Genomic DNA, 15142 nt, shown 5'->3' on the forward strand with positions numbered 1-15142 from the left:
TTAGGGATAGTTGGGTAGCACAAACAACCAAAACTTCTTAAGTGTGAGTAAAAAGGTTTCAGCCCATACAACACTTCATATGGACATTTGTTATTTAGAGGTGCAGAAAGGAGTCTATTAATTATATAGGTAGCAGTTAGAATGCATTCTCCCCAGTATTTTGTAGGGAGTTTGGACTGAAAAAGAAGTGCCCTAGCTGTTTTCAAGAATGTATTTATGTTTCCTTTCCACCACACCATTTTGTTGAGGTGTGTATGGACAAGACTTGTGGTGAATAATACCTTTGGACTGAAAAAATTGGATGGACTCAGTATTGGTAAATTCAAGCCCATTATCGGATCTAATTACTTTGATGGAAGATTTGAATTGGTTTTCAACCATGGATGTGAAGGTTTTAATAACATGCAGGGCATTGCTTTTATGACTGAGTAGATGTGTCCAAGTGGACCTACTGAAGTCATCTACCAGGGTAAGAAAGAATCTAAAATTGTCATGTGTGGGTGTTTGGTATGGCCCCCATAAATCAACATGGACTAAGTCAAAAATAGCAATGCTATTGTGAGTGCTCTGTTGGAAAGGTAGTCTAGTCTGTCTTGCCATGGGACAGATGGGGCAAAAGAAAGGCTGTTTGGATGAGAAAGCCACAGGTATTGAGGATATACTCTTCATTTTAACAAAAGGAACATGACCAAGTTTGTAATGCCACAATAAGTCTGTATCAACACCAGTGGTAACAACATTGCTATCAACAGAAATAGTATTGTCTTTATTGTCAGATGACCTGTTTATTACATTTTGATAAGGCAAACAGGAATGAGAATTACATTGACAATGCAACCTATCAATTCTATGAAGTGAAAGACATGTAGTAGGATTTTCAGATGAAGTGGAATGTTTGCTCTTTTGCAGACAGTCTGAGCAAAGGAGATAAAGACCATCATGAGCTTTACCAATTTCCAGAGGCCTCTTCAGTGAAGGGGCCTGCAAGAGACAGGATGTGTTAGAGAAAGAAACAACACATTTAAGATGTAGAGCTAGGGAATTGATTGAAATCAAGTTGTACTTGAAAGAGGGAATGAATAAGACATTGTACAGTGTGATCTGTGAAGTTAGTTGCACATTTCCAACCTCTGTGACCTTAACCTTATAGCCATTAGGTAATCTAACTAACATTGGTTCAGGTAATGGCAAAATATTGGTGAGATGGAGTTTGTTAAATGTCATATGGTGTGATGCACCTGAGTCTAGGATCCACAAGTCAGTTTTGGCTTTATAACATTCACATGAAAGTTTGTCAAACACTATAGAAGAAGTGCATGCAATGATACTTGCAAAGTTCACAGCAGGACTTGTTGTCTGCATGTTGCCTGAATTTTCTGCCTGAAATTGCTGAAGTAGGTAGGCAAGCTGTCCATATTGCTCCTTTGAGATGCCAATGTCCTAATTGGTGATTTGACCCCCAGAGCCACATCCTTGTTCCATAGTAGAGTCACATGACAGCCCCACAGAATTAGCTGCCACACCTTTCCCTTTGTTATTGTTTCTGTATGCCTGATTGGGACTATAATTCTCATATTGTTGTTGTCTTTGGAATTGATTATAACCTTGCTGTCCATGAGACTGAGATTTCTGAGATCGATTGTTATTCTGTGGATATCCATGTAACTGATAACATTTCTCCTTAATATGGCCTGGTCTCTTGCAGTGGTCACAGAATGGTCTTCCTCTACGATTTGGAGAAGCAGATGAGTAATTTGTTTGGAAATTCTGACCTTTTGAAGTACCTGAAACATTAGCAGCTAAAGAGCATCCTGAAGAGCTAGCAGCAAGAGAACTGGATTCAGAAAACAATTGGCTGTTTGATTTAAACTCTCTCTGTTTTTCTTCCTGTATCAATAAGGCAAAAGCTTGTGCCACAGATGGTAGTGGATTCATCATCAAAATGTTACCTCTGATTATTGTGTAAATCTCATTAAGACCCATAAGAAATTGAATCAATCGTCTATCCTGTTCAACCTTGTGCATGACATCCTTTGCTCCACAATTACATGCACAACTGCAATGGTTCTTGATACATAAGCTACTTAATTCTTCCCAAAGTTTCTTCATCTTGGTGTAATAAGCTGTTACATCCAAAACTCCCTGAATGAGATCATTGATCTCTTTCTGAATTTGATACAACTTGGCACCATTGGTTTGATCATAACGATCCTCCAAATCAGTCCACAATTCTAAAGCACTGTCCACGTATGCTACACTATCAGCAATTTCTCTATTCAAAGAATTTAGGATCCAAGATGTAACCATATTGTCACACCTTTCCCATTGTTTATAGTCTGGGTCTGTAGAAAGTGGTTTCTTAGAATCTCCATTGATGAAACCCAATTTATTCTTCACTGACAGAGATCTGATGATGCCTCTCCTCCAGGATCAATAACCAATTCCATCGAAAACGACTGGTACAAGAGGTGCACCTGGATTATCTGATGGATGTAGGTATAAAACACTTCCTATTTCAATTCCCTTAGTTACCTCTAGATTAGTGACTTCTACCATTGTAATACAGTAGAATCAATCCGCAGAAATGGAGAAGAGAATGTGTAGGAAAGTAAAAGAAGACTGAAGAACAGTTGAAAGAAAAAGGAACAGGTAACCTGAAACAAGCCTGAGATCTGAAAAATCTTCACGAGAAGGACGAAGACAAGCAAGGTTGATCGATCCCGTGCTCTGATACCATGTAAAAGCTCAGAATGAAAGCAGCGAGAATCACCATTAATGGTGGATTCTAGAACCTACTGAACTCAACATTAAGAGAGAGTTAATTGAGAAAGCATATTTCTCATTTCTGAAAATATGAAAACTGAACTAGAACTAGATACAGTGAGCTATATATATACAGACTGAAAACTAGAAAATATCTAACAACTAGGACAGCTGGCTAACAGAAAGCTAACTAACTACAAAACTGTTAACTAACTAATTCTGTGAAAGTAACACTGTTTAAACTAACTAACTAATTATGTATAAACTTATTAATCTCAACATTAAACTGGGTTTGGTAGGAAGGAAAACATATTTTTCAAATATTTCATATTTGATTGGCTAAAATATTTTTCAAATAAATTGAGTTTTCTCAAATTTAAAGAAAATGATTTGCCTCCAAAAAGTACGAAAAATATTTTTCAAAACTATTTTTCGATCTAACACCTCAATTTTTCACCCTAGCTCAAGTCTCGATATTGATTTCCGATACTAATCTGGAATCCAATTTCTCATTCTTGATTTCGGATCCGACTCCAGACCTCAATCCGAGACCTAACTTTCTGGTCTCGAATCAGGATGGAGTCAACTCACAATTTGAATATTGGGTTTCGGGTCAGAATTCGCGGTTGAATCACAAATCGAATGTCGGAATCGGGTTTCGAGTCAAGTGTTAGGATGGGATATCGAAGTCTAATTCGGATGGAAAGTCAAGGTCAGATCTCAGATTAGGTGTTGAGTTTGGATCCTCAACCGATTGTTGGGGTCAGGGTCAAAATCAATCCCTCCTGGCTAATCTATGTATTATTAATTTGTACATAACTATGTTGTGAACCGAGTTGTATATATAAGGGTCTATGGACTAGAATTGGTGAAGACTAATTTAGTTGGGATTATTGGGCCGAGTAAATATTGGGGTGTCTAATTTGGGATCCCAACCCAATTAGCATTCGGTTAAAAGGGCACATGACTTGGAATGAAGGGTTTATGCATATTGAAGAAAAAACGTTGTTCCTTTCTTTTTCTTCTAGAGTCTAAGCTTCTCATCCAAATTCTTACCACTATCTTAGTTACTTGTTATTTCAGCATTTCCATTGTAATTCAGTTGTTTAAGTATTGCAATTACGATTCTAAAGTTGTAATCACATTCCAATTCTTTTATTTATATAGTAAAGAAATTTGAATTTGTTACAAGTACACTCTTTTACACTATTATACACTATACAAATTTATACAAAAAATAAATTTCTTCTCCTGCAAATTTTAACCCACAAAAATGGGCCAATATCAGTATTTGTAATTTTGACGAAAAGAGAGAGGGGATGATTTAGGAGAGAACGAGGGTAAAGTAAAAGAATATATATAAAATATATAATTTTAACGGATAGGATCAAAAGTAACATATATATATGAAAGTAAAAAGGAAATTGCTTTAATATCAATTAAAAAGTAATTGAGTGATGCCATAAGAAGTGGCCATAAGCAATAGTGCTCAGCCATAAAGAAAAAAATAGCATTTTGTCAACCTCTCTCTTTTAAATAGACTTTCTAAAATTGTATGGACATTAATAAATGATTTTCCTTTCATTATCACATAATTAAATCGTTACTATATCACATGTGAACTATTTCCTTTTTGGCATACAAAAGTTTTGATAACCATTTTAGATTTTTAGCTTAGAAAAAAGTGTTTTTTAGGCTTTGGATTCTTAGGTTTGTTTGGTAGCTAATCCGACGTGCATACATGGAGACTAGAGTAAAACGCAGTCTCCTACTTTTAAATACACCCTTAAAGACAATAATATAATAATCAAATATAAATACAAATTCAATATGATTGGATAGATACTAAATCATGAACATCTAAGAGTAATTTTTAAAAGATCCTATTTTCTCTTAAGTGATTTTCTAAACATTTTAATTTGTTCCAAAATAAGTACTCTTTTTTTTTCTAAAAACAAGAAGAAATATTAGCCTCATGCTCTCATCTAAAAAAGGCTTTAAAAACTATTGTCACGTCTCTTATTTTTAAATATAAATATTTAGTAGAAAGTGGAGTACTTTGTAACTTAAAGTTTGTTTGACATTGTTACTGGAAGATTAAATACACTTATTTTGAAAAAAAAAAATTATTTTAAAAAATATAATGTTTGACAAATCAATAAAATTGTTTTTAAATGAAAGCAGAAACAATTTTTCACAGTTTGAGAGAAGCTAAAAATTTATGCTTCTTAACAAAAGTAGAACATTATTTGTTTTCAAGACAAAAGTATTTCTTTCATATTTACATATTACCAATATATCACTTATTTCATTTAAGTATTTTATTTTTATATAAAATTTTATTATTATTTTTACGTTTACTATTATTATTATTATTATTTTATATTTTATATTTTTAATTATATTTTTGAATCATCATGTGATATTATATCAATATTTTTTATTTTCTTATTTATCTATGTATAATATTGACTGAAAATTGATTGTGTACATTTTAATTCAATAAAAATAAAATTTTGATTACTTCTTTTATAATAGATATTTAAAATAGTTTCTCTTTGTAAAATAATTTTAATTTTAAAAGTACAATGATACTTGTCCTTTTTTTGTAGTTTGACTCTTAAAACACAATTTACTTATCAAAAATACTTTTCAAACAAATTAGTCAAACACATTTTTTTTTTCAAAATTAAAGCACTTTTCTAAAAAGCTATTTTAAAAAAATGCTTCAAAAAATAATCAATTTTATCAATAATATCAAACAAACTCTTAGCCATATAACCGTCATTAAAATTTTAAAAAAAGTAATACCCAGTTGTCAAAATAAAGTGATTTTTCATATTTATCACTCTTCATTAATGTCTCACTTGTAACGGATGCAGAAAGAAAGATCAAATTCATATGAACGTATATTACATATCTATCTTCTATTTATAACCTTTAACGGAGAAGTCAATTTACACCAATTCTGCTATCAAGACGACAAATGGGTACGTAAAAAAAAATTATCCTCCTTTTATTTATTAGTTGTTTGTTTGCTTATTGTTGTGTGCCACTTTACTTCCTAAGTTAATATATGTATTCGTATATTTGCGAAATTTTGTTCTTTAAATTTGAAAATGATAGGTCACAATATAATTACATTTTAATTGTAATAAAATAATTATTATGAGCGCTTGAAAAGATGTTGCATTTTTCACGTATTAGGTGATATAGAAAAAAATGCTATGTCAAGATTCCTACTTATATTTAAGATTACCAAGGTAAAATAATAAGCTAGTATTTGATTATTGATTTTGAAAATTTTATCTTCAAATATTTATTAGATAGTGAAAATTGATTAGATTTTAAAAAATTTTCTTCAAATACTTTCAAGTTCCCGAAAATCGAATCAAATTAGTTTTTTGAGTTTTTGGGACTTCTACTCACAATATATATATCACTCCGTATTAATATTTGAGAGAAGTTTTTGAATGTTTAATGTTTTGTTGTTTAGGTGTCTTGATTGTTCAATTAATTAATCAATTAAAGTTGTATCCACACGAGTCTATTTTCCATTTTAACTCTATTTCTACAAATTCTTTTAAATAGTACTTATTAACGTTATTAAATAATTGGTTATCTTTACAGGAAATATAAATAAAATGATGACGTTGGAGCAGATTTGCATGTTTTTCTTTATTTTTTTAATGGCTTCAGTGAATTGCAAAATATACCCTCCATCAATAGAAGAAAGTTGTGTTTGGAATTGCATGCAATATTTAGAATCGGAAGAAAGTCAATATGATGTTGCATGGCAGGTTTTAGAGAGCAGATGTAGAGATGGAGTACCTGAATTTAAATGTGCATACAAGATAGAATATGATCAGACTCATTGTTCATAATACGCTAGTTTTGCATATTTATTTTGATAATAATATTATTTAAGATAGATATTCTCAAAATCTATATTAGGTATTATCTGTTTAGAAATTGATTAAAAATTGAATTAAATAATATAAGGCTTGAGGCACCAGGGCCGACTCAACAACATTGAGGGTCTAAAGTGAAATTTAAGAGAGTGACTTTAATATTTTATTTTTTCATTATATATACTTTTATTTAAAATCTACCTTTCCAGCTATTTTAAATGTGAAGTCATTAAGTACTGTTTTACAATCAATTTGTTTTAATAATTTCTTTTCAAATGATAATATAGCTAATTAATGCATTCAATCTCTCTTGAAACATTGTTGATCTTGAAGAAGATTTAATCAATTTTAATTTCGAGAAAACTTCTTTTGGCTGATACACAAGGTATTTTATATAATATTATGTTGGGTAGTTGGTTAGAATGTAAGTTATTCAAATGTAAAGCTGATACACAAGGTATTTTATTTGCAATTTAAAAATCTATATAATTAATTAATACATGTACAAGTTACGGGTAATCCACACATTGAGGATAGAAGGTTTTTTTATATATAAATAATACATTAATAAGTAAACTCTCTAACTAATCCATACATAATTTCCTCGTAACTAATCTTTGTAATTCTAACATGCATGACCACACTTAACAAATATCTAGAAACTGTATTCTATATGGAAAAAATTAGAATTTTGTCAATTCCTCTCTTCGTAATAGACATTCTTAAATTATTGTCTGGTCTTAATTCATAAATGGTTCCTTTCATTATCATATAATTAAATTATTGCTATATCACATGTGAACTATTCTTTTAATATAAATTCTAAATATTCTGTAACAATCATTTATTATGAAAATTTACAAATACTGCTACATTGCATGTGCACACTTTAAATGCAATTTTTTATGGAGAATTTCTATGCAAATTAGTTGTGTGAGGATATTTTTTTTGCAATTATATTCTGATTTATGAGACCCACTTTTAATTTTTATTTCTTTGCCTTTTGTTTCTCTTTCATGGTCTTCTTTTTTTAAAAAAAAATTTTGTCAGTATTTTTTTTAAAAATCAATTCAATTACTCCTTCAATTTTATAATATAAATAAAAATATTTTTTTTATGGTTAAATAATTACCTAAGATATTAATAGTCAAATTTAAATACGAATATAATTTGTATCATAGAATTAAACATAAAAATTATTTACTTTTTTAAAATAATCTATTTTTAACTCAATTTTCACTTTTGAAATTGTATTAAAGTACATTCAAACATGAACATCATTTCGAATATTTTTCACAAAAATCATTTTGAATATATATAAATTTAATTATATTTGTACTTAGCGATTAGAATTTTCTAACAAAAATATTTGAGTAAATTTTCTTTTTGCCAATTTTTAATATTTAGAGATATAATTTTGATAAAATTTTCAATTTAAAAGGAAAAAAAAAAAGAAAAATGTTCGAAGTTGAAGAAGAATGAAGTCCGGATTTTTATTTTTATTTTTGGATATGATGAGCTTAAAGAATAGTGGACCCCATAATTACTTTATTTATATTATTTAGTATAATTTTATTGGGTCATGTCAATTTTAAATCATATTTTCTCTTTCTTTCTAATGTTTGGAATTTAAAGTCAAAGAATGAGCCCACTATATCCAAGTGTCAAGAAATTAGGGGAGTCTCACACAACTTTTGTTTGTTGTGCCTCTACCATACTAAAAGTTTTCGTTAAAAGTCATAAATAGATGGTACCGTACTTTTGACTATTGACTTATTTTAAAATCTTTTTGGCCTAAAAATGAATGCTTAAAAATATTTTGTAACCTTTCCAAATACCTCCAAAACTTTAAAAAATAAAACTTGAAAGACAAAATTATCTAAAAACAAAGCACTAATACCATTCTAAAAGTGATTTTACCGTGAATTTGAAGAAGTTGCCTATGTAAAATAAGAATTATTAATCAAAAATATTTATATTTGTATTCCAATTAACTTATAGAATTAATTTTGGATGTATGTAAAAAATTGTCACACATATCCCATGAAAATTTACAAATGAATTTGTTTTGTTGATTTTAATTAATTTGTAGTTTCACTGATGATGTTTAATGTTTTACGCCACTGTGCAAAGCACATGAAGATTTACTACTTAACATAAAGCAATATGCATTTAAATTTGCAAGATGAATATAAGTTCAATCTGGGGTGTGTTTGGAAAGAATGAAAACATTTTCTAGGAAAATATTTTAAATAGAAAATGTTTTCTTTCCTACTAAACACACCCCTAAAGACAATAATATAATAATCAAATACAAATCCAAGTTCAAATCCAAATCCAATATGAGCATCTAAGAGTAATTTTTAAAAGGTCCTCCTATTTTCTCTTTAAGTGATTTTCTAATCTTTTTAATTTGTTCCAAACTAAGTACTTATTTTTCTTTCTAAAAAAAAGAAGAAATATTAGCCTCATGCCCTCATCTAAAATATGCTTTAAAAACTATGTAATAATTTAATGTCTATTTGACATGGTTGTTGGAAGGCCAAATACATATATTTTGAGAAAAAACATTTTAAAAAAGATAAAATAAGACATTTGGCAACAATAAAATGTAAGTAGATAATTAAAGGGTGTGAAATACCTTAAAAATTAACTTAATATGGAATGGAGGGAGTACTATTTACTCTATATTATTTTTATTTTTATTTTTGAGAAAAAGTGAGTTTTTTTAATATTTGAGAGGAGTTTTTGAATGTTTAATGTTTTGTTGGTTAGGTGTCCTCATTGTCGAATTAATTAATCAATTAAAGTTGTATCCACATGCAAGGCGGAGCCAGGATTTCATATCAGTGGATTCTAATTTTTTTTAAAAATAACGATCTTAACCTAAAGTAACAATCATCATATTAACGAACAAATACGAGTATTTAATTCACTAAAAACGAATAAGGAAAAAAATGAAAAGGGAAAGACAAGAGTACACACCAAAAGCCACACTTAACAAATATCTATATAATTAATTAATACATGTACAAGTTACGGGTAATCCAAACATTGAGGATAGAAGGTTTTTTTTAATAAATAATACATTAATAAGTAAACTCTCTAACTAATCCATACATAATTTCCTCGTAACTAATCTTTGTAATTCTAACATGCATGACCACACTTAACAATTATCTAGAAACTGTATTCTATATGGAAAAAATTAGAATTTTGTCAACTCCTCTCTTCGTAATAGACATTCTTAAATTATTGTCTGGTCTTAATTCATAAATGGTTCCTTTCATTATCATATAATTAAATTATTGCTATATCACATGTGAACTATTCTTTTAATATAAATTCTAAATATTCTGTTACAATCATTTATTATGAAAATTTACAAATACTGCTACATTGCATGTGCACACTTTAAATGCAATTTTTTATGGAGAATTTCTATGCAAATTATCGCTATTGCATCTGCCTGATTCTCGATTCCGGATTCGACTCCCGCCCTCGATTCGAGACCCAACTTTCGGGTCTGAATCAGGCCGGGGTCGAATCATGATCTGAATATTAGTTTCGTGTCAGAATTTACTTGTTGAATCATGAGTCGAATGTCAGAATCAGGTTCCGAGTCCAAGTGTTGGGATGTGATGTCATAGTCGAATTTGGATCAAAAGTCAAGGTCGGATTCCAGATTAGGTTTCGATTGTCGGTGTCGGATCCCGAATCGATCCCTCCTAATTAACTAATTTATATATTACTAATTCATAAATAACTATAATTTTTCACACTACTATACAAATTTATACAAAATTTAATTTCTTCTCCTGCAAATTTTAACCCACAGAGATGGGCCAAAATCAGCATTTGTAATTGTCAAAAAGAGAGAGGAGATGATTTAGGAGATAACGAGGGTAAAATAAAAGAATATATATATAAAGTACTTATATAATTTTAACGGATAGGATCAGAAGTTACATATATATGAAAAAATAAAAGGAAAATTGCTTTAATATCAATTAAAAAGTAAATGAGTGATGCCATAAGAAGTGGCCTTACGCAACAGTGCTCAGCAATAAAGAAAAAATAGCATTTTGTCTTTTAAATATGCTTTCTAAAATTGTCTGGATATTAATACGTAATTTAACGGTTACTATATCACATGTGAACTATGTTGGGACAAGGAAATGCCCAGTACGTACGTAGCACATGTTGGGAACGACCCCTTCTGGCATATAAAAGTTTTGATAACCCTATTAGGTTTTTTAGCTTAGCATATGTGTTTTTTAGGCTTCGGACTGTTAATGGTCGTTTGGTAGCTAATCCAACATGCATACATGGAGACTGGACAAAATATTGTGAATTAAGGATTTGTTTGGATGAACTTATAAAAAGTAATTTATAAGTTAAAAGTCGAAATTTTTTACTATGGGAGAGGTACAACTTGTATTAGTTGTGTGAGGATATTTTTTATTGCAATTATATTCTGATTTATGGGATCCACTTTTAATTTTTATTTCTTTGCCTTTTGTTTCTCTTTCATGGTCTTCTTTTTTTAAAAAAAAATTTGTCACTATTTTTTTTTTAAACCAATTCAATTACTCCTTCAATTTTATAATATAAATAAAAATATTTTTTTTATGGTTAAATAATTACCTAAGATATTAATAGTCAAATTTAAATACGAATATAATTTGTATCATAGAATTAAACATAAAAATTATTTACTTTTTTAAAATAATCTATTTTTAACTCAATTTTCACTTTTGAAATTGTATTAAAGTACATTCAAACATGAACATCATTTCGAATATTTTTTACAAAAATTATTTTGAATATATATAAATTTAATTATATTTGTACTTAGCGATTAGAATTTTCTGACAAAAATATTTCAGTAAATTTTCTTTTTGCCAATTCCTAATATTGAGAGATATAATTTTGATAAAATTTTCAATTTAAAAGAAAAAAAAAGAAAAATGTTCGAAGTTGAAGAATAATGATGTCCGAATTTTTATTTTTATTTTTGGATATGATGAGCTTAAAGAATAGTGGACCCCATAATTACTTTATTTATATTATTTAGTATAATTTTATTGGGTCATGTCAATTTTAAATCATATTTTCTCTTTCTTTCTAATGTTTGGAATTTAAAGTCAAAGAATGAGCCCACTATATCCAAGTGTCAAGAAATTAGGGGAGTCTCACACAACTTTTTGTTTGTTGTGCTTCTACCATACTAAAAGTTTTCGTTAAAAGTCATAAGTAGATGGTACCGTACTTTTGACTATTGACTTATTTTAAAATCTTTTTGGCCTAAAAATGGATGCTTAAAAATATTTTGTAACCTTTCCAAATATCTCTAAAACTTTAAGAAAAAAAAAATACTTCGAAAGAAAATATTATCTAAAAACAAAGCACTAATACCATTCTAAAAGTGATTTTACCGTGAATTTGAAGAAGTTGCCTATGTAAAATAAGAATTATTAATCAAAAATATTTATATTTGTATTCCAATTAATTTATAGAATTAATTTTGGATGTATGTAAAAAATTGTCACACATATCCCATGAAATTTACAAATGAATTTGTTTTGTTGATTTTAATTAATTTGTAGTTTCACTGATGATGTTTAATGTTTTACGCCACTGCGCAAAGCACATGAAGATTTACTAGTTAACATAAAGCAATATGCATTTAAATTTGCAAGATGAATATAAGTTCAATCTGGAGTGTGTTTGGAAAGAATGAAAACATTTTCTAGGAAAATATTTTAAATAGAAAATGTTTTCCTACTAAACACACCCCTAAAGACAATAATATAAAAATCAAATACAAAGCCAAGTTCAAATCCAAATCCAATGTGAGCATCTAAGAGTGATTTTTAAAAGGTCCTCCTATTTTCTCTTTAAGTGATTTTCTAATCTTTTTAATTTGTTCCAAACTAAGTACTTATTTTTCTTTCTAAAAACAAGAAGAAATATTAGCCTCATGCCCTCATCTAAAAAATGCTTTAAAAACTATGTAATAATTTAATGTCTATTTGACATGGTTATTGGAAGGCCAAATACATTTATTTATAACATGTTATCAGTAAGAAAAATCTAAACAAGAAAAAGAGAAACGAATAAGTATTAATTAGTACATGTTATCAGCAAACTGAAATTAAGAGAAAGCAAATAATGCTATGCTTATGAGGATAATTGAAGTAAGGGTGAATGAGAATGTCTAACTTCACTTCTATTTATATGCAAATATCCTTCACTACCTATTCATGTCAAATTTTCTGTTTACGTCCGCCTAGTCAAGTTTATATATTTGGTGTAATTATGCTGGTAATAAATCGTGTATATATAATATTATGTTGCGTAGTTGGTTAGAATGTAAGTTATTCAAATGTAAAGCTGATACACAAGGTATTTTACTTGCAATTTAAAAATTTATATAATTAATTAATGCATGTACAAGTTATGGATAATCCAAACATTGAGGATAGAAGGTTTTTTTTTTATAAATAATACATTAATAAGTAAACTCTCTAACTAATCCATACATAATTTCCTCGTAACTAATCTTTGTAATTCTAACATGCATGACCACACCTAACAATATCTAGAAACTGTATTCTACATGGAAAAAAATAGAATTTTGTCAACTCCTCTCTTCGTAATAGACATTCTTAAATTGCCTGGTCTTAATTCATAAATGATTCCTTTCATTATCATATAATTAAATTATTGCTATATCACATGTGAACTATTCTTTTAATGTAAATTCTAAATATTCTGTTACAATCATTTATTATGAAAATTTACAAATACTGCTACATTGCATGTGCACACTTTAAATGCAATTTTATTATGAAGAATTTCTATGCAAATTATCGCTATTGCATCTGCCTGATTCTCGATTCCGGATTCAGACTCCGGCCCTCGATTCGAGACCCAACTTTCGGGTCTGAATCAGGCCGGGCTTGAATCATGATTTGAATATTAGTCCCGTGTCAAAATTTACTTGTTGATTCACGAGTTGTATGTCAGAATCAGATTCCGAGTCAAGTGTTGGGATGGGATGTTATAGTCGAATTTGGATCGAAAGTCAAGGTCGGATCCCAGACTAGGTATTGGGTTCGGATCCCAAACTGATTGTCGGGGTCGGGGTTGGATCCCGAATCGATCCCTCCTAATTAACTAATTTATGTATTACTAATTCATAAATAACTATAATTTTTCACACTACTATACAAATTTATACAAAATTTAATTATTTCTCCTGCAAATTTTAACCCACAGAGATGGGCCAAAATCAGTATTTGTAATTTTGTCGAAAAGAGAGGGGATGATTTAGGAAAGAACGAGGGTAAAGTAAAAGAATATATATATATATATATATATATATATAATACTTATATAATCTTAACGGATAGGATCAGAAGTAACATATATATGAAAAAATAAAAGGAAAATTGCTTTAATATCAATTAAAAAGTAAATGAGTCATGCCATAAGTGGCCTTACGCAAAGTGCTCAGCCATAAAGAAAAAATAGCATTTTGTCTTTTAAATAGGCTTTCTAAAATTGTCTGGATATTAATACGTAATTTAACGGTTACTATATCACATGTGAACTACGTTGCCACAAGGAAATGCGCAGATGTTGGGAACGACCCCTTCTGGCATATAAAAGTTTTGATAACCCTATTAGGTTTTTTAGCTTAGAAAATGTGTTTTTTTAGGCTTCGGACTCTTAATGGTTGTTTGGTAGCTAATCCGACATGGAGACTGGAGTAAATATAGTGAATTAAGGACTTGTTTGGATGAGCTTATAAAAAGTAATTTATAAGTCATAAGTAGATGGTATCGTACTTTTGACTATTGACTTATTTTTTTAAAAAAATTGGCCTAAAAGTGGATGCTTAAAAATATTTTGCCACATTTCCAAATACCTCCAAAACTAAAAAAAAAAAAACTACTTAAAAGACAAAATTATCTAAAAACAAAGCACTAATACCATTCTAAAAGTGATTTTACCGTGAATTTGAAGAAGTTGCCTATGTTAAAATAAGAAATATTAATGAAAAATATTTATATTTGTATTCCAATTAACTTATAGAATTACTTTTGGATGTATGTAAAAAATTGTCACACATATCCCATGAAAATTTACAAATGAATTTGTTTTGTTGATTTTAATTAATTTGTAGTTTCACTGATGATGTTTTACGCCACTGCGCAAAGCACATGAAGATTTACTAGTTAACATAAAGCAATATGCATTTAAATTTGCAAGATGAATATAAGTTCAATCTGGGGTGTGTTTGGAAAGAATGAAAACATTTTCTAGAAAATGTTTTCTTTCCTACTAAACACACCCCTAAAGACAATAATATAATAATTAAATACAAATCCAAGTTCAAATCCAAATCCAATATGAGCATCTAAGAGTAATTTTTAAAAGGTCCTCCTGTTTTCTCTTTA

General features: G+C 29.1%; 1 protein-coding gene across 1 annotated transcript; it reads right to left on the reverse strand.

Annotated features, from left to right (window-relative positions):
* Positions 1–1440: 1440 nt before the first annotated feature.
* On the reverse strand, positions 1441–2307 carry LOC125826328 (uncharacterized). Its single transcript, XM_049505638.1, has one exon. It carries the CDS (start codon positions 2305–2307, stop codon positions 1441–1443), a length of 867 nt encoding a protein of 288 aa, XP_049361595.1.
* Between the last annotated feature and the right edge of the window lie 12835 nt (positions 2308–15142).

The sequence above is a fragment of the Solanum verrucosum genome, unplaced genomic scaffold (assembly GCF_900185275.1).
Source record: "Solanum verrucosum unplaced genomic scaffold, falcon-dt-bn FXZP01000060.1, whole genome shotgun sequence".
Classification (NCBI taxonomy): Eukaryota; Viridiplantae; Streptophyta; class Magnoliopsida; order Solanales; family Solanaceae; genus Solanum; species Solanum verrucosum.